The 20869-nt window shown below is 40.4% G+C and overlaps 2 protein-coding genes across 4 annotated transcripts in view; both read left to right on the forward strand.

Moving 5' to 3' along the window:
• The first annotated feature begins 4538 nt into the window (after positions 1-4538).
• Positions 4539-14228, forward strand: LOC141164592 (polymeric immunoglobulin receptor-like). The gene is made up of 7 exons (XM_073650006.1): positions 4539-4697; positions 6122-6457; positions 7732-8067; positions 8585-8908; positions 10284-10607; positions 11109-11143; positions 13888-14228. Exons 1-6 carry the CDS (start codon positions 4622-4624, stop codon positions 11132-11134), a joined length of 1422 nt encoding a protein of 473 aa, XP_073506107.1. The 5' UTR covers positions 4539-4621; the 3' UTR covers positions 11135-11143; positions 13888-14228.
• A 4271-nt stretch (positions 14229-18499) lies between these two features.
• Positions 18500-20869, forward strand: part of LOC141164189 (T-cell immunoglobulin and mucin domain-containing protein 4-like) — a 52773-nt gene continuing 50403 nt past the window's right edge. For all 3 annotated transcript variants that reach the window (XM_073649322.1, XM_073649324.1, XM_073649325.1), the window contains exons 1-2: positions 18500-18599; positions 19333-19671. In XM_073649322.1, coding sequence (XP_073505423.1) covers positions 18551-18599; positions 19333-19671 — 388 coding nt within the window. In that variant the 5' untranslated portion in view covers positions 18500-18550. The remainder of the gene's footprint in view (positions 18600-19332; positions 19672-20869) is intronic.

Consider the following 20869-nt stretch of genomic DNA (forward strand, 5'->3'; position numbering starts at 1 on the left):
CATGTTCAGTCTATGATCTATTAGTATACCTAAGTCTTTTTCACATGTACTGTTGCTTAGCTCTATTTCTCCCATTCTGTATATGCTTTTTTCATTTTTATTGCCCAGATGTAGTACTTTGCATTTTTCCCTGTTAAAAACCATTCTGTTGGTTGCTGCCCACTGCTCCAGTTTATTTAGGTCTTTTTGAATCCTCACTCTCTCTTCTCTAGTATTAGCTATCCCTCCTAGCTTTGTGTCATCAGCAAATTTAATCAGTTTACCCTCAATTCCTTCATCTAAATCATTGATAAAGATGTTGAACAATACAGGTCCCAGGACGGAGCCCTGTGGTACCCCACTTGAGACATTCATCCAGCTGGATGTGAAGCCATTTACAACCACCCTTTGAGTCCGATCACTAAGCCAGTTATGAATCCACCTAACAGTTGCCTGGTCCATTGCATACTTGGTCATTTTTTCAATAAGGATGGTGTGAGATACTTTGTCAAATGCTTTGCTGAAGTCAAGATATACTATATCTACAGTATTTCCCTGATCTACCCAGTCAGTGATTCTGTCATAGAAGGAAATTAAGTTAGTCTGACATGACTTGTTAGTTACAAACCCATGCTGACTCTGGTTAATCACTTCATTCTTATCCATGTACTTACATACATGTTGTTTAATAATTTGTTCAAAGATCTTTCCTGGTATAGAAGTCAGACTCACCGGCCTATAGTTCCCTGGGTCCACCTTCTTCCCCTTTTTGAAGATAGGAACAACATTTGCTCTTCTCCAGTCTTCTGGGACTTCTCCTGTTCTCCAAGAAATTTCAAAGATTATGGAGAGTGGTTCTAAAATTTCTTCCTCGATCTCCTTCAGTACTCTGGGGTGTAATTCATCTGGACCTGGAGACTTGAACTCATTTATGTTAGCTAAATATTCCCTCACAATCTTTCTGTTTACAGATAACTTGGATTCCTCTATTCCTTTAAATGGACAGTGAAGATCAGTTGATGTTACATTTTATTTCTGAGAGAAAACAGATGCAAAATAGGAATTAAAAAGTTCGGCCTTCTCAACATCCTCTCTTACCATTTCTCCATTTTCATCCTGTAAAAATCCTATAGCATCTTTGACTTTTCTTTTACTTTTGACATACCCCCAAAATCCTTTTTTATTGCTTTTGACATCTCTTGCAAGCCTTAATTCATTGTCAGCTTTAGCTAACCTGATACGTGCCCTACAGGATCTGCAGACTGCATTATAATCTTCTTTAGATATGCCTCCCTCTTTCCATTTAATAAACATTTCTTTCCTTCTTTTTAGAATGTGTTTAAGTTCTGTGTTCATCCATCCTGGTTTCCTTAAATGCTTCCCATTCTTCCTACTTTTCGGGATTGTTAACGATTGTGCTTTGAGAATCTCATTTTTAAAAATTTCCCATCCTTCCTGTACATTTTTGTCCTTAAGGACATCCAGCCATTGGATCCCTCCTATTCTCTTTCTGAGTCTCTTAAAATCTGCCTTTCTAAAATCTAACCTTGAAGTTTGAGTCTTCACATGTCTTCCTCCTCTAGTTATCCAAAATTCTATAATAGCATGATCGCTGCCTCCTAGGGTCCCAGCCACCTTTACCTCCTCAACCATTTCCTCCCTGTTTATAAGGATTAGATCCAAAGTAGCAGATCCCCTTGTTTTCTCCCCTACCTTTTGGAAGATAAAGTTGTCAGCAAGAGAGGATAAGAATTTGCTTGACCTGTTAGTTTTACTTGAGAGAGATTCCCAACAAATGTCTGGATAGTTGAAATCTCCCATGACCACTACGTCATATTTTTTGGAGAACTTGGTCATTTGATACATAAAGAGTTCATCCATATCTTCAGCTTGCCCTGGTGGCCTGTAGTAAATGCCTACAATGGTGTCCTTTCCGTTGTTCTCTCCTTGTATTCTTACCCAAACAGTTTCCACAGAACTCCCAGTCTCTGAAGCTTCAATCTCTGTGCAGATATACGCTTTTCTAACATACAATGCGACACCTCCTCCTCGTTTATCAAGTCTGTTTCTTGCAAATAAGTTGTATCCTTTTAGCCTTTTATTCCAATCATGTGTATCGTCCCACCAAGTTTCAGTGATTCCAATGACATCATATTTCTTTTCCTGCGTTAGTAGTTCCAATTCTCCTTGTTTGTTGCCCATGCTTTGTGCATTTGTATAAAAACATTTTAGTTTGTGATTGGTTTCTCTTCCTCCCATATTTTTATTATTTAAATTGTTTTGTCTTTGTTCTTCCTTTCCACTTCCAGTAGCAGAGATCTGAAGGGTCTGAAGTTTCCCCAAGGGGGATCCCTAACGGTGGGATCTGTGTTATCCTCAGCTGATAAGTAGACAGGAAGGTATTTCTAATTCATAATACAAAGGCGAAAGGCAGGAGAGGTAGTCAGACAGTGCGATGGTCAAGGCTAACAGAGTTCTGTTGTAAGCAGAGAGCAGGCAGATGTCAGATCTAGCAGCAGATAGGAGAATGTGGTCTAGAAAGAAAAATAATTTTAATTATAGATAACAAGACATCAAGAGCCTTATTGTTCTGGTGCAAAACACTGAGAAGGTCCTTAAACTTTTTGACACTTTGACAATGGCTAGACTCAGAGTCATTTAGCACACACAAGAGGCCAAGATCTTATTTTGGGACGTGACCCATGAGCAGACAGGTGCAATGCAGGAATGGAGGTGTTGGAGGACCCAACTAAAGTACCTTCCTGAGATGAATTTAGGACTGGGATAAAACAAGCTGCTAGACCTCTTTGTGTCCTCACAGGAGCACTGCTCTGGAGTATAGAATTATTTTCTGAACCACCATTATTGGGCAACTATTTGCATTTTGTGCTGATGATGGCATTATCGCTCCTACTGCTTGATCCTCTTCTGATCCTGACTTTCCAGCTAAAGCTAAACCCACTCTCGCAAATAGAGAATACATGTCCGAGAACTTTTGTTACATAGAAACATAGTATTTTAGAGTTGGAAGGGACCTCCAGGGTCACCTGGTCCAACCCCCTGCTCAATACAGGATTCGCTAAACCATCTCAGACAGATGTCTGTCCAACCTCTGTTTGAAGACGTCCATTGAAGGAGAACTCACCACCTCTCGTGGCCGCCTGTTCCACTCATTGATCACCCTCACTGTCAAAAGTTTTTTTCTGATATCTAATCTGTATCTTCTCCCTTTCAGTTTCATCCCATTGCTACTAGTCTTTCTTTGTGCAAATGAGAATAAAGCTGATCCCTCTACAGTGTGACAGCCCTTGAGATATTTGTAGACAGCTATTAAGTCTCCTCTTAGCCTTCTCTTTTGCAAGCACAACATTCCCAAATTAGCTAACCGTTCCTCATAGTACATTGTTTTTCATTTTGGTCGCTCTTCTCTGAACGTGCTCCAGTTTCTTCATGTCTTTTTTAAAATGTGGTGCCCAAACCTGGCAAAACTGCCCCTGTCCTGGATCAGACAGTTGCAGCATCTGCAGGGAAGGACTCTTGACACTATCCTTGGGCAGCATATATGTTGTCTTCCACTTTGCCCAGCAACATTGTATCTGTATTGGAATTCAAACAACCATGTTAGTGGAATCTCTTGATGAGGTGGACTTGTCTTGGGACCCATGGCTGTTCCCATGCCCCCAGTTTTGTAAACTTAAAGTGTGCCAAAGCATTATCAGCGTAGAGTTGAACCTTGGCCTTGTGATTTTGGCTGCATGGATAGGATCAGTTTCCATTTATTAAATCTTTGGCAGCAAGTGATTGTTATTGTCACATGATACATTGGTCGTTGAAATGCTAATATTTTAATTGATACATCAGGGCACATGTTGGTATAGAGCATACTTGTCATCAACACTCTATGTGTACTGTATAGCGGAGGTACATCTCTGTAACAACATATTGTGCAGCAGGGACTTGGAGAAAAAAATTGGAACGTAAGGGCACAGATGAAAAAAAATTTGGAACGTAAGGGCACAGATGAAAAAAAAAACTTGGAACTTAAGGGCACAGATGAAATAAATTTGGAACATAAGTGCACATATGAAAAAAATTGGAACGCAAGGGAACAGATGAAAAGAAATTGAAATGTAAGGGCACAGATGAAAAAAACTTGGAACTTAAGGGCAAAGATTAAATGAATTTGGAAATTAAGGTCACATATGAAAAAAAATTGGAACATAAGTGCACAGATGAAAAAAAATTGGAACATAAGTGCACAGATGAAATAAAACTTGGAACTTAAGGGCACAGATGGAAAACAAAAAAAACATTCCAGAATCAGTGGGTCAGCACAAATCATAGGATATTTCTCAAACTATCAATGGTTCATAATAATATAATCACATAATCCTAAATTTATTGAAGAGACAGTGACAAATTAAAGTGATAGACCATCGAAAACCTTGCTCTTGGCTTCAACAAGTGTTTACATGAATCAAGTTTTCCCAATGTTCTCTTGTTTGAAGACAAAATTCCAGAGGTCACTTTTCTATTTGCTTAACAAACAGATGTATTTTTATATGTTTGTTAATTATTAAATGATGGTGTCTTTTTTCTGTGTCCACCCGCTTCCTTTTCCTAGTATATCTACTTTTCACCTATGAGATTTTGCAGTGCGTTCTACAAGATGGGGATGTACACACTACTGGTGACTGTGCTGGTGGTCCTATCACCGGGTAAGTGCAACGCCAGTTTCATAGATAGATAGAATAGAGAAATAAGATAGATAGTTGATAGATAGATAATAGATATTAGAGTACCCTCCTACCTCTACCCCTACACCTCTAGCAAAAACCTAGGAACCTCAATGTAATGTGTTATAAGGGATTCTTTCATTTATCAAGGGTCTAGCAAAGGTATACCCCTCTTAAATAAACTAATCTGATCAAAACGATAAGGAATGCATGTGAAAGCCAAAACAATGCATCCACAATAGGTCCGATTTCAATGGTAATCATGATATCATAGAACAACTCAGTTATACATGGAGTAGAGGGGACATTCCTTCCCTGCATTCTCCTGCCTCACAGATCACATTCTACAATCCCATTTTTAGCTGCTATACCCCAGGTCCAATGTTTAGGTACCTTTATCATTCCAAAAGCTAAATTTTTGCACCCATCTCAAAACCGTTAATGATACATTGTCACAAAGGGGTTAACAAATGACCCATGAAACTATTGTATTTGTGGCACTTCTTGGTCTGAAAATGTTAGATGATGGTGTATAAATAGTCATAATGATTGTATCATTTAGATCAGGGTTCCCCAACTCCAGTCCTCAAGGCCCACCAACAGGTCATGTTTTCAGGATTTCCTTAGTATTGCACAGGTGATGGAATTATTGCCTGTGCAGGTGATGGAATTATCACCTGTGTAATACTAAGGAAATCCTGAAAACATGACCTGTTGGTGGGCCTTGAGGACTGGAGTTGGGGAACCCTGATTTAGATGACCCGATTTAGTGGCCATTTCCGTGCCTGTTCTTGCCTTCTTGATAGATGCCTTTTTGATACACGTTTTTTGGCCCCAATTTGTAGCAGGGCCTCTACCTTTCATGTGCCTTTTATAATACTGGCAATGTAAGGTTCTTACCTGGTAAAGTAATTTTTACGCCCCTTAGGCACTAGAACCTGGGGGCACCTGCTACTTCTACACCAACTATAGCTATACGCCTGTTGTGGCTATTGGCCAGGGGTGCAACTAGACTACATACTGCTTTAAACAAAAATGAAATGGCAAAAATGGAAAATTGCTGCCGTCTACATCAGAGAAGATATTCACCTTGCCTAATGGTTGTCCCAATCCTCATTAGGAGTAGGACACTAAATGTTCTGCATCTACAGGAAGAAGTACACCTTGGCTTTCCTTTAACTGGGCTCAAATATAAAGTTTTATGCCATAACCCTGTATCTAAAATCTAAATATCCTGCCTAACGCAGAGTGGTATGGTGATGCCCCTTTTGTTCAATCGCCCAACTCTCCAGCACATGCCTCATCAGACCATCCTAGATATGCTTCTGTCTACAGGAGCAAGCAGAATGAATCCAAATACAGCCCAACATATACACTCACCTTCTGCTCTATATCTTCCTTCTTAGGTCTCATCTCGGCTTATCGTGCTACAGGAATAGTCGGCGATACCTTGATTTTACCCTGTTTACATCCTGAGATCAAAGACACAAGTCTCGCATGTTGGGGAAGGGGAGCTTGTTCACAAACCAGTTGTAACCATCCAGTAGCCACAGTCAATGGAAGCAGAGTGATCTGGACAAAATCTACGAGATACCAAGTGAATAGGGATGCTAGTAAAGTAGATCTGCCGCTGACAATCACAGATGTGAACCTGGATGATTCAGGAAAATATTGTTGCCGTGTAAGGTTCCCAAATCTTGGGATCGACCTGAAGAGCGAGGTCGAAGTGGAGATACAACATCGTAAGTAATTTCCTATACAAGTTGATCATGCACCATTCCATCTACTCGTCATTGAATGCAGTCCTTAAAGCGTTCATATTAAAAGACCTTTATGTCAAAATAAGTCAACAGATTAATCAACAGGTTGACTTGAATTGTGGTGAACAATTGGTATTAACAACAGTGATTTTACACTTGTCATAATTTGCTAACACTTGAAACAATCCGCTGGCAATCTCCTCAGCAGCACATCCATTACTTTGCAACAGTCTCTGTGTCAATTCTTCAGCAGATCAGCACACCCTCCCACTTCTAGTCACAAACCCTTTCACAATCACTGTTCAATGTCCTACATAAGATAGTCTTCATTTTGCAAACATTTGTGGCATACCGAACACAATTATCACACTACAATCCCTAACATTCAGGCCTTTCTTCACACTCTAGTGCTTTTAGACTCCTCAGGATTGGCAACCCCCTTGCCCTTTTTGAGTGTTTTTTTACTTACTTATGTAAGAAACAGGCATTCCTGTATTAAAGCTGTCAAACAATTGCAAATCATGCACACAGAGTGACTCAAACCTAACACCTGAGCACGCTGAAGATACTCGGAAAACTCCCGAGCATGCTCGTAAATCTCGAGTAACAAGTATGCTGGCTCATCACTAGTCTCTTCCACTTGAAACAAATAATTCCTTCTGCACCTGAGGTTTGAGTCTTTGCTTGCTCTAATGTGGACCTCACTAAAATATAGGGTGGTGCACTTTACTACCGAGTGCTACTCACACCCACTTGCTAGCTAGCTATGTTACATGATTTCAGGAAATGTGCTAATTTTAAGGTTCTAATATACAATAGTGTATAGAAAATTACAATAAACACAGCTTCATCTTGGAAGCATTTTAGACCAATAATACATACTAAGATAGTAAAACCGAACATCAACAGGCTACACAGCATTGTTCACTTACTCCCCTAGGTAAACTGGTCTAATTATTAAATGGAATATGTCCTCAGAAAATAAATAGAACTTTCACTTAATCAATAAGTTATGAAAAAATATATTGCTTTTTTCACGCTGCCCACCAAGCCTAATACTAGACTCTTACTCAATAGAAGACATTTCATCAGACTTCTATCAATATACACAATAGGTATTGTCAAGGCTCAACATTTCCTTTAATCTGGGAGTAGAATTCCTAATAGTCTTGAAAACAGGTGAACTCCAACAAGATCGACAGCACAAAGAGAAGCCCAGAATGAAATGTCTCATGTTTGTTCCTTTCTCTCCACAGCCATGATGCCAAACAATCTTGTGCGAGGGTCAGTGGACGACACATTGACTTTACCCTGCAAATATTCAGTGAGTGATGGTCCAAGAGAGGTTTGCTGGGGAAAGGGTGGTTGTTCTTTCACTGGCTGCAAAAACAAGATCCTCCAAACTGATGGCACCAAAGTGACCTGGAGCGAATCCAGCAGATATAATTTATTGAGAAATATCTCACAGGGGGACTCATCTCTAACCATCAGCAGGTTATCAAAGGATCAGGAGGGAACCTATTGTTGCCGTGTCCGGATCCCAGGAATGTTAAATGACATTAAAAATGAGATAAAATTGGAAATACAAGACGGTAAGAATTTTGTTATAGATTTACTATTTGTGCAACATTTTGGAAAACAAAAAAAAGTCGATCTCAACATGGTGATGAACTGGAAATACATAGTCCAGTATTTCATCACTTAGTGAAAATAAGGCCGTGAAATGGACCATGTATAGAAAGCTATCGAGCATTTCCAATGACAAGAATGACCCAATGTCAAGGGATTTTTAATGTTTTGAAAATTTCTTTTGGTTTCCCAATATTCCCCTTTACTCATCCCCAACTAGGTAGCAAAGGGCCAAAGGTTTGAGGTCAAAAAGTTTCATATTTGTCAGACGCTGTTCACACTACGGGCATGGCTTCTATGATGACCATTGTGATGGATCAGTTTTCAAACTGATTCCAACAAACCCTGACAGATTCTATTGACTTTTAAAAGATTATGACAGATTAGGACCCCCAATATTCGATCTATTATGATTTTTATGTATTATTATTTATTAATTTAGTACTGTATCTGCTTATTTATTGCTCTTTTCTTCCCCAGTCCATCTTGTTAGAGGGTCAGTGAAGGATAAACTGGTGTTACCATGTTCGTACTCCACCGACAGTGGCACAAACCCAATCTGCTGGGGTCACGGTCATTGCGGACTTTTCAAATGTCACAATACTGTCCTCAAAAGTGATGGCGATGAAGTGACTTGGAGAGAGTCAAACAGATATGAATTAGATGGGAACTTGGCCATGGGGAACGTGTCCCTGACCATCAAATCGGCAAATGCAGATGACGGTGGAGTCTATTGCTGCAGAGTGAAAGTCTTTGGAGCCTTCAACGATATAAAGAAGGAAATCCGTGTAGAGATACGAGATGGTATAGTATTTCCCGTGCTGATATACTAATGTGTATGGTGGAGAGAACATATGTGGAAGAGGTATAGGGGACATGTGGCTGTTCGTCATATCTAACCCAGTTTACCTTCTTCATCTGTATTTACGTATATGCCCTTTATAGTTGAATCTATTTACTCATATTGTATTTTTTGAAAGGTAAGCCTGGGCCACTAGGTACAGTAGGCAAGCGTCTATAGGCAAGCATGGAGAAAGGTAACCAGCTAAAATGAAAATTAACGTATGAATAAATTGATGTGTTTAATTATACATAGATTAGTTAAGTATGGTGATGTAGATGTGGCCTATTGGGCAGGCAAACGACAAAAAAAATTAAGTTAAATACCTTGTAGAAAAAAATTCCCTGAGCTCTCCTGATATTGCCGTTCTTTTCCATTTTAAACTGTGGCTTTCCATTGCAGAGATATTCATATTTATTGCTTTTGGAGAGCAGTATGTGAAGTCTCAGCTTGTACTCCAACTGGGTGTTTCTTCAACTTTCTCTGGGGGGAGAGTATACTTTCGCTCCTCCCTGCTAGACACTGCCAACCACAGCTGGACAGCATCTGAGACTGCTTCAGCTGATCAGCTGTGATTGGCACCATCTGGGAGGGGAGGGTGAAGAAATGCTCAGTTGGTCTTCAAGCAGAGATTTCACATACTGCGCTCCAAAAATAACAAATGTGAATATCTCTGCAATGGAGCGACGCAGCACAAAATGGCAAAGAGTGGCAGAATCAGAAGAGCTCAGGGAATTTTACAACTCAATCTTTAGAACAAGTGACAGGTTCTCCTTAAATATAAACCCTTTATTGTTCATTTTTACAAAAGTATTCACAAGTAAAATCCATGTGAATTAATGAGAAAAAAACTCAGATTGCATTTGTGTATAATCAATGGCAAACAAAGGTTATGCTATAGGCGCATAGTAGTTAATTGGCGCCATATTACAGATCTGCAAAAATTGCCATGTTCCTTCAACATGACGAACCCTTGATTCTTTACATTTTTATACTTGGTGTAAATGCCACTGTTCTCCTGAATCTGGTGTTGTTTTTTTTGTTCCTGATCTTCTCTGTTCCTGAAATATGGCCGCCTATTCCTATTGTTTAATTCTAGTATTTTTATCCAAGTCCTCAATTCTTCTTTGTGGAGGATCTTGGGAACCACACCCACTTGACAAACAAAACTAGATTTATATACATTGAAGAGAGGGACCTATCTCAGGGACGGAGAGGCACAGGAACAAAAGAAAAACATCACCGGATTCAGAACACCGGCATTTACACCAGGTATAAACATTACACATTAATGGCTAGTGACATGTCCTCCTTATTTTCTCTGTTCCATTTTCACAGCTGACCATTTGTCTGGACTTGTTGGTGACACCATCACATTACCCTGCAAATACAATGTTAGTGACGGCACTACCCCAATGTGCTGGGGACGAGGCACCTGCCCAACATTTAAATGCACCGACACCGTTGTCTCGACTGATGGCGATGATGTGTCCTTTGTCGAGTCAGGAAAATACATGCTGAGGGGAAAATTAGAAACTGGAGATGTGTCTTTGACCATCAAGAGAGTGACAAAGGAGGATGAAGGAATGTACTGCTGCCGCGTGGAGATCCCAGGACTTTTCAATGACAACATGAAAGAAATCAATTTGAAAGTCATTGATGGTAAATTATTTAATTTTTAATTGGGAAAAATTTAGATTAAATCTATAATTTATTTATTTTACAAGACATTTAAAAGAGAAGATCAAGGATGTATCTACATTCACTGGTAGCTCTTATAGAGGAGGCCTACTATACTCTGGTGTTGTGGATGGTTAGGAGTATGGTGGTGTCATGGTGCTGCTGAAAAGCAATCTAATATTTATCATTGCAATAAATCAACTATGTGCAATAAAAAATTGGTCCTTCACATTAATACATTTGTGGTCAGATTGCAAAGCTGGGCAGGTAATGTGTGAACAGGTCAAGCTATGACCGTGGCTAGCAAAAAATCTACAATGAGCTTTCTATGGTGGGGTCTAAGTAGATGATCCTGGCTCATCTAAATCTCAGGGCTTCTTCTTATCTTTTGTTTTCAATTGGAGATTTGCCTATACATTGAAAAACTTGGAAATAGAGAGTACAAAAGGCTAATATCAGAATTTTTTCTTATTTTTTTCCCAGACGGATTCCAAGGATCAAAAAACTAATTTGGGAAGGTAATCGACCTACTCAGTATCAAGCAAACTAAGAAAACCACTTTCCTATCTCTGATTCCACATTTTTACATGAGCCTTGTAGAAACTAGAACACACTTAAGAATCTTTCATATCCCAAAAGAATAGGAAAGAGTTGGGGCAGGACCATGTGGCCATGAAATGTGTGTCAGCCACTGAGTCACTCTGTACATCAGTTGTTGGGAGAGAAGACTGGGCAATGAAATAAGCCACCACTTCTCTTTCACGCCTCCTCTCTTTAGGGTCAAATGCACACAAGTTTGAGCATTGATGTGTATGGAGGCTTCAGAAGAGAGAGCAGTCAGATAAAAGTGAACAACTATTGTACATTATGTAGCCTCGCAAAAGTTCCATAGCATACAGCGCACCAGCTGCTATTGCAAGATGCATTCAGTCAGAGACAAATCTACATTTTTCACAAGTATTCTTGACATTAGAACTTAAAGGGAACTTGTTAGAAACGTTCCCCACTGCCCAAATCATTAATATGATTGAGTAGCCCTTTAAAATGTAAGTGTTATACTCTATGGCAGAGAGAAACCAGCAAGACTGGCACCAAACCAGCAAAGGCGCAGCCACAGACGCACTTGGCGCATGCTGCCCAGCTAAGTGAGCCCTTGAGGGCCGGGAATATTCTTCACCCAGCTCCCAGTAAATGGAAAGGGGACTTTGGCAGTGCCTAGTCAAGAACCTAGTCGGGACCTCTGCAAGAACCCCTAGGAAGATAGAAGAAGGAAGGAGAAGACCCCTAGGAAAAAACCTGGAAGGATAACAACCAATAATGCTAGCACCACTCACCACCACAGCGCATAGGATCTGCAATAACCAGCAAAGGACTGAGCAGGGAAAAGTGTTAAATAGCCTGCCCAATGCTGAAGGAAATGATCAGGTGTTGAATGCCTCCCAATCATTCCCAGACAACCACTCCCTGCTAACTTGCATAGCAGAATGGACACAATCCCACCACTGCCTAGTGCCAGACACAGCAGCGTCCTGCGTTGCATGGCAACCGGGTAACACAGCGTCCCATGTTTCCCGGGCAGAGAAATCAGTGGGAAATACAGTGTCCCGCATCCTCACACATCTCACCACTCCAGAAGGCGATGCTCCATAAGATTGAACTGTTTCCTTGAACACGTAGTAGCTTCACCTCCAGGTCAGGAAAATGGCGACGCCTGCGACCACAGCAGCTCAGCACCGGACCTGCTCCATTCCCAGGTGGGAGCACAGAACCACAGTTCCTAACAATAAGCCAGGCAATCTCTTTATGACCCCAAAGCACTGCACTACCAGTGATAAATCATGTTTTAAAGTTGTGTCTGGAAGTGCATTTGGGTGTGACGGTGCACTTACAGCTCCTCAACCTCACACGGTATTTCCTATCTAGCAGCACTCTGCCTTGGCTGATTAACAGGCTGTTTCCACTGGTACATGGACACTTTCTTTCCAGTCAGTCAGGGGAGTGTGCTGCTAGGTAGGAAATTCTGCTAGAGGCTGAGAAGCTGTAAGTGCATCATCATGCACCAATGCATCAGACACAACTTCAAAATGTGAAATCTTGCTGCTGAGGTCATAAAGGGATTAATTGGCTTGTATTTTAAAAGGCTACAATCATATAAATAATTTAGGGTTGTTAAAGTTTCTGACAGGTTCCCTTAAAGGAAAACCAAAAAAATGAGCTGGAGCATAAGTGGTACACATGCATTGTGTAAGTGCACATTCATACTGTGGCCATTTCACTGCCAAAACCCAAGAAAACAACTAAATGAGCACATACAGTGTAGTAAGTAAACTTACCCTTAAAAGGTCCACATACATATTAAATAAAATTTGTGTGAATCTGCCAATATCGGTGGGATGGCGGAGGAGAGAATGAGCTATCATGTTGAATTTCAATGGTTGGTCTTTTTGTTCAAAGCAGAGATAAGTCATTGACAAAGGCATCTGGAGGAGGAGTACAGAGTAATTTGGCATAGTCTCTCCCATAGAGAACACAATCATGCTCGGTCGATCCGAGCATTCCTATGTATGTTAGAGTCGGGAGAGATAGCTACTGAACGAAAAATTGTTTGGCGAACATGTAGCTAATGTGTATGGGGGCCCTAAGCTTGGCCATACACATTAGCCACATGTCCGCCAAATAGACCAAATAGACCAACGTGAGCTGAACCCGTCAGTATTGGTGGGAATGGCCAACAATCTAATATGTATGAGGACCTCCCAACTCTTTTCCAAGTGAGATCTGGTATGTCCAGTTTAAAACTTTTGTTCTCTGGAAATTATGCTGCAGTCAGAGAAGTCTGGCAGTGCCTCTCTTATAGAAAACATAGACATGCTCCACTGGGCCAAGCGCTCCGGTGTATAGGAGAGTTCAAGAGAGCTGGCTATCAGATGAATGATCATCCAAGCTATTGTTTGGCCAACAGTGATCTATTGTGTATTTGGGGCTTTAGTCTTGATGCCTAAGAGAAAATTGGTATTTCTTGGGCTGACCAATATTGACCAATATTCGTTATTACAGTTCCAGATTTTCTCTAGTTGAAATCTTCTGAATATAATACTTGGTCTAAATACAGATTCTGGTCCCGCCAGTAAAGTAGATAAGGTTCATTGGACTATATGCTGTCTCAAAGAAAGGATGGCCATGTTGCCCTCATTTTTTCCTCATTTTGATTGCAGATGTTCAAAATAGTTTGACCAAATACATGCTATTTATATCCCCACAGCTTTAGATGCTACAGATGAAGGACCGGAAAAGCATATGACTTTACAATGTAAGGATGGCCATGATGTACTCAATGCACAGAAGTCTATGCGGCAGTCAACACTTCGCCAGACATGATTACCTTTACTAAGTCTATAAATTAGTTTTGCTTAAGTTGTATAATTATTCCCTATCTGTGCTGTTTTATTACATTTCTTATGTTTCTGTTGACTCTATAGTACTATGGGCCATATGGATTAGTCAGTCTGGTTCCCTTTTCATTATATTGTCTTACCTCTAGATTGCTTTTCATAACAACATTGTGGTCTTCATGCAGTTACAATAAAAAATACCGCTAACCTAGTCTCTACTATGGAAAAAGACGACAAATTTTTTTGAAAATTTGAAATAAACCAAATTATGTGTTCTAGGCTAAAAGAAAAAAAAAACCCTGGCACAAATAATCACTTTTTGGAATGGCATTATTATTGGGATCTATTAGGGGATACCTCACCAGAGAGGAGTCTAGAGGTGCGATGTCAAAAACACAACTCCCCCCTATTGACACATTACTGCTTCACTCCCTTCAGCAGCGCTTATGGATTGGTTGCATGTGTGTCTCTGTGATATGAATGTGTCTATGACATGATCAGTGTGCATTTTTTCTGTGTTCGTGTGTGATGAGCATATTGTATTTTGTGTATTGTGAGCGAGTATATGTGTGCGGTGTAACTGTGATCTAAGGCATGGTATGGAATATCTGATTACACACCATGCAAAACAAAACTTTGGAACTGACTTAAAAAAAAGGGTAATGAGACAAATGTGGGCACCTGAGCACACTGCATTTACACAGAGAAAAGTTTGTGCAGTAGACAGTTCCTCTTTTTTATTTTCAAAGTTTTGTAAGGGGCAGGCTCCATTTGAGATTGAAGCAAAAATTTACTTTATGACAGTGGAATAATAAATGATTCTTCTCCATTGGCCAAAAGATAAACCAAAGGGTCAACAAAGTGACTGTCGGCATCCCGAAGTGGTTCTTGATTCGGTCACTCCCCACAATTGCTGGTCCCAATTATAAGCTGTGTACACTTAGTGAGTACTTACTTTGCACTTCCATTAGTCAACTTTACTTCATGACAGTGGAATAATAAATTTGGAGTGATTCTTCTCCATTGGCCAAGACCATGACATAAGCCAACATGTCAACAAAGTGACTTTCGGCATCCTGAAGTGCCACAAAGGTTCTCGAGTTGGTCACTCCCCACAATTGCTGGTCCCAATTATAAGCTGTATACACTTAGTGAGTACTAACTTTGCCCTTCCATTAGTCCTCATGGTATGCCACAGGTGCTCAACTACCTATGGCTGAAATCATGCACATTGCACTACACTCTACACAGCAGGGCTATGGTCCCTGGCCATGCAGTGTTAGTAAAAGTCTTTATTAGAAAGAGGTATCATGCCCTAAAGAATTGCCATACTTTTTAACTCTCTTGGAACGTCTACGAGGCACCCAGAAAAAGGAAAGATCTCCTGGACTCCTAGAAGACTTTGCAAATCCAGAAGAGTTGGCAAATCCAAAATTTCTGAATGGAATCCAGCGATTGTTTGGCCAACAGCCACCTCAGCCGACAATCCAATACACAGGAGCACTTACTTGGCCAAGCAGTCTTGTGTTCTTTATGAGAAAGCCCCTGAATGACATGTAGGTTGGCGGCTTATCTCAGGGAGAACAATCTGCAAACTAAAATCGAACATGTGCAATCGACTTCTCTACCGACCATCAGTCGGCCCGCGCCTCATCAACATTGGTTCATCATCCAAACCTGTTGATATAAGTGGGTTCAGCCAACATTAGTCTAGTGTGTATGTGGGCCTTTCGCCTTAGGACAGAATGTCTCTGAATATTTGATGGTAACACTCTCTTTCTGTCAGGGCATATATTGACCCAGCAATGGTTTACAAACTTTAATAGTTTCTGTCTCATCCTTCACCAGTTTTTTTCCCAGCACTTGGACCTTATGTTGTAGTTCCTCTCTCCACTCTAAATCCTCTGATCTCAAACAATGGCCAACCAAAAGTCTTGAAAGTTCTTGCTCTGCTCATACACTGAACAAGCTTCTCTGGCACCTCACGGGGTCTCTCTGCACATGCCAAGATCACGGTGAGCACTCAGTACATCAACGCTCGCCAACATATCAGCTCCTGGTGCTACATTGAACCAAAACTGATGTTTGACACCTGGTTGCCCCATACCCAGCACCACATGCAAGGTCTTTTAAAGGCATCGTGCACAGTGGTCTGCCAATGCTCCACACGCAAGGGCATCAAATGTGCACAAAATTGTGGTGCTTGTGTCATGTAGGTTATGTCGTATAACTTTTGTTTTTGTGCTAAGGAACTAAAAGAAAAAAAACAAAACTTAACTTACCTAGTACACAAGGGTGAAAGTACATTTTCCTACTGACAATAAAGTGCCCTGTAAGTTTTTAATCAAAATCGTTTTACTAATTGATATTTTATAACCAAAAGTATCAGTTAACCAACATTGCAGATATGCAATCAATTTAAACTGTATTAGCTCCCTTAGTACACGAGGGTGACAATTATAATTTGTCTTATACTTGATCTGTATCTTGTGTTGTATAAGCTACAGGCATGGTTGTAGTATAATAATATAACATACAGTGCTGGCAAAAAGTATTGGCACCCCTGCAATTCTGTCAGATAATACTCAGTTTCTTCCTGAAAATTATTGCAATCACAATCTAATTTGCTTGCAAGGAAAAAACACAAAAGAGAATGAAGCTAAAATCAAATCATTGATCATTTCACACAAAACTCCAAAAAGGGCCGGACAAAAGTATTGGCACCCTCAGCCTAATACTTGGTTGCACAACCTTTAGCCAAAATAACTGCGAACAACCGCTTCCGGTAACCATCAATGAGTTTCTTACAATGCTCTGCTGGAATTGTAGACCATTCTTCTTTGGCAAACTGCTCCAGGTCCCTGATATTTGAAGGGTGCCTTCTCCAAACTGCCATTTTGAGATCTCTCCACAGGTGTTCTATGGGATTCAGGTCTGGACTCATTGCTGGCCACCTTAGAAGTCTCCAGTGCTTTCTCTCAAACCATTTTATAGTTCTTTTGGAAGTGTGTTTTGGGTCATTGTCCTGCTGGAAGACCCATAACCTCTGAGGGAGACCCAGCTTTCTCACACTGGGCCCTACATTATGCTGCAAAATTTGTTGGTAGTGTTCAGACTTCATAATGCCATGCACACGGTCAAGCAGTCCAGTGCCAGAGGCAGCAAAGCAACCCCAAAACATCAGGGAACCTCCACCATGTTTGACTGTAGGGACCGTGTTCTTTTCTTTGAATGCCTCTTTTTTTTTTCCTGTACACTCTATGTTGATGCTTTTTCCCAAAAAAGCTCTACTTTTGTCTCATCTGACCAGAGAACATTCTTCCAAAACGTTTTAGGCTTTCTCAGGTAAGTTTTGGCAAACTCCAGCCTGGCTTTTTGATGTCTCGGGGTAAGAAGTGGGGTCTTCCTGGGTATCCTACCATACAGTCCCTTTTCATTCACATGCCGACGGATAGTACTGGGTTGACACTGTTGTACCCTCGGACTGCAGGGCAGCTTGAACTTGTTTGGATGTTAGTCGAGGTTCTTTATCCACCATCCGCACAATCTTGCGTTGAAATCTCTCGTCAATTTTTCTTTTCCATCCACATCTAGGGAGGTTAGCCACAGTACCATGGGCTTTAAACTTCTTGATGACACTGCGCACGGAAGACACAGGAACATTCAGGTCTTTGGAGATGGACTTGTAGCCTTGAGATTGCTCATGCTTCCTCACAATTTGGTTTCTAAAGTCCTCAGACAGTTCTTTGGTCGTCTTTCTTTTCTCCATGCTCAATGTGGTACACACAAGGACACAGGACAGAGGTTGAGTCAACTTTAATCCATGTTAACTGGCTACAAGTGTGATATAGTTATTGCCAACACCTGTTAGGTGCCACAGGTAAGTTACAGGTGCTGTTAATTACACGAATTAGAGAAGCATCACATGATTATTCAAAGGGTGCCAATACTTTTGTCCACCCCCTTTTTTAGGTTTGGTGTGGAATTATATCCAATTTGGCTTTAGGACAATTCTTTTTGTGTTTTTTTCATTGAAGACAAATTAAATGAAGAGAATAATACCAAAGAATTTGTGATTGCAATCATTTTCAGAAAGAAACTGAGTATTATCTGACAGAATTGCAGGGGTGCCAATACTTTTGGCCAACACTGTACAACTCATTATATGTGTAAAAAAATATTCATGTATTCTTCCTTTGTAAATCAAGCAGGGCACACAACAACCATAAGACCACGAAAAGCAGGAACAAGAGATGAAAATATTTAGGAAGGGGGTGCACCTATATGTTAAAATGCGATTAAATTCAGTGGTGTGTTGAGGGGATATTAAAACAAAACTTTATGTTCTTGCAAACTAATGCCAATTCTATACAAACTATATTTTTTACTAGTTCTAAAAAACAAATGCTGTAGCAATATTTCACTTGTGCAAAGATTGTATCTGTTACTTCTGCTTCTCTATGTATATATTTATATTTTCCCATACTAAGCTCAGAGTTTTTCTGATCTCCATCTTCCCGTTGACTGCACATAATGGATGTGTGCTCACTTTGGATTACTTGCCTTATTGTGTCCATTACAGGTGGGTTAAGCCATTTATTGTGGTTTTTGGATTGATTTTTATTCTTTTTTTTTTTTTATATCACATCCCATTGGTTAAACTTTTAGCATCATGAGATTGCTTGTGTATTGAGGGCTAAAATGCACATTTTTAATGGATACGTAAACTCATGTTGGTGTCATCAGGAACACTTTTTTTTACATAAGGGCGTTGTTAATACGTAGAATTTGATGTCACTTTCATTTGTCCTCTGAAAGCAGCATTATGTATTTGTACAGTATGGTAGCATCATTTATGTGTACTGTATGGTAGCATTACTAATAGCAGTATGGTCTATGTACACTGTATGGCGCCATTATCTATTCATTTAATAATAAGGGCCCTAAAGGTGTCTATTAAGTTTGCAGTTTCATATACATGAACATAGTATTAGTAATAAATCACCTACCACCAGATGAAAAACATCCATCACTCGCCCCTAAATATTTTAAAGACTTCCACCATCTTAGGAGGTCATGGAATCAATGGATTATCCTTGACAGTTTTTGAGAAGATTTACAAAGCTCCTTAGTAAAGTAATTCCCAGTGTGAAAGCCATGTTCTTGTAGTTGTTCCATACATTGTATAGGAGAAAGTGCAGGAGAAGCAAGGCTTGTCTTCCCTGCCTAGTAACATTTTATAAATTTCCTTAATTTCTAAAAATCTCATCAATAAATTGACATTTATTCTCAAAATCTCATTTTGTTCCCCGCAGCTTTGTCAGCATCAGCTGAAATTGTAAAAGGATCAGTGAATGACATATTAAACTTACCCTGCAAGTACACCTTTCAAGGCATTGGATATGCCATGTGCTGGGGACATGGGGACTGTCCAAATTCTGGTTGTAGTAATGAAGTCATCAAGACGGATGGCAAAAATGTCATCTTAAGGAAATCTGACCGATACCAGTTACTGGGGAACATAGCTAGAGGGGACGTATCCCTGACCATCATTGGGGTCACTAAAGAAGATGAAGGAATTTTCTGCTGCCACGTGGAGATACCAGGACCAAACAATGGTCAGAAGAAAAATCTGGAGTTGAAGATACAAGGAGGTGAGATATTCCACATCTCTGTAGTCTTTATGACCATAGGAAAAATTATTTGAGTTGGTCAATTGGAAGTCTCCTAAGAAAATGAAAACGTCCAAGAGAAAGTGCCTTCATGAGAGAAAATAACTCTACCCTTGTTCTTTGTAGTCCAACCCCTGTACTTACTTTCTCTGATGAAGCTGCCTTCACACTGTAGTAAAAAGCAGGAGGACAAAAAGCGCAATAGAGTCTTAATAAATTGGGAAAATGTGGACAATAGTGCTCACCTTGTTGGGTTGTGTGCTCACAACCACTAGAAAGGCTTAGGCTGCTGCAGACCCACAGTTATGGAAAGATAAAAGACTGGAATAAAATTAGTTAAAACTGCTCTGCCACTGGAAGGATAATGATGAGATAGGAATCCAAGATTGTGGTTTATTGGTCAACGCGTTTCGAAGTATCAAACTTCTTCATCAGGAAAAACCACAGCGAAGTGGTTTGTCCTGATGAAGTTTGATACTTCAAAATGCTTTGACCAATAAACTAAAATCTTGGATGCCTGTCTCCTCATCATCCTTCTGATGTCAGCACATTTTTAACCCATTTTATTCCAGTCTTTCATGTTTACACTGTTTGGGACATCTGGAAGAATGATTGTCTGAAGAAGATGTGGTGAGCTCTACCTTGAGTCCCGTATCATGCCAATTGTAAAGCATCCTGAGTAGTGATGAGCGATCATGCTCACTACTGCTCGGTGCTCGTCCGAGCATCTTACTGCTCGAGATGCTCGACGCTCGACGAGTATTTCCAGGGTTGCTCGGCGGGAGCTCGGGTACCCTCCCTGCATGTTTGGCGCTCTTTAGAGCACCAATGAACATGCAGGGATTGCCTGCCACTCACTGTAATCCCGTAGCCATGTTGGTTGTGGCATTACAGTGATTGGCTGGCCGCACAGCGTCATCAGGTGTATATCAGACCTGGCGCCGCCATGCTCGTCACAGTCACTCCGGAATCAGACAGTGTAGGGAGAAGTGCTGCTGAGTCAGGGAGAGATGTGCTTGTGTATTAGGTAGTGTAGGGAGAAAAAACGTACATTACACATATCCATCTTAACAAACAGTCCTTTTGAGGACTAACTAATCCATCTGCAGAGATATCAGGCAGGCAGTGTATATAGGCATGCAGGCAGGGTATATAGCAGACTGCAGAGCATATAGCACAA

This window comes from Phyllobates terribilis, unplaced genomic scaffold (assembly GCF_046119375.1).
Source record: "Phyllobates terribilis strain yellow unplaced genomic scaffold, ASM4611937v1 Scaffold_10__3_contigs__length_209671492, whole genome shotgun sequence".
Lineage (NCBI taxonomy): Eukaryota > Metazoa > Chordata > Amphibia > Anura > Dendrobatidae > Phyllobates > Phyllobates terribilis.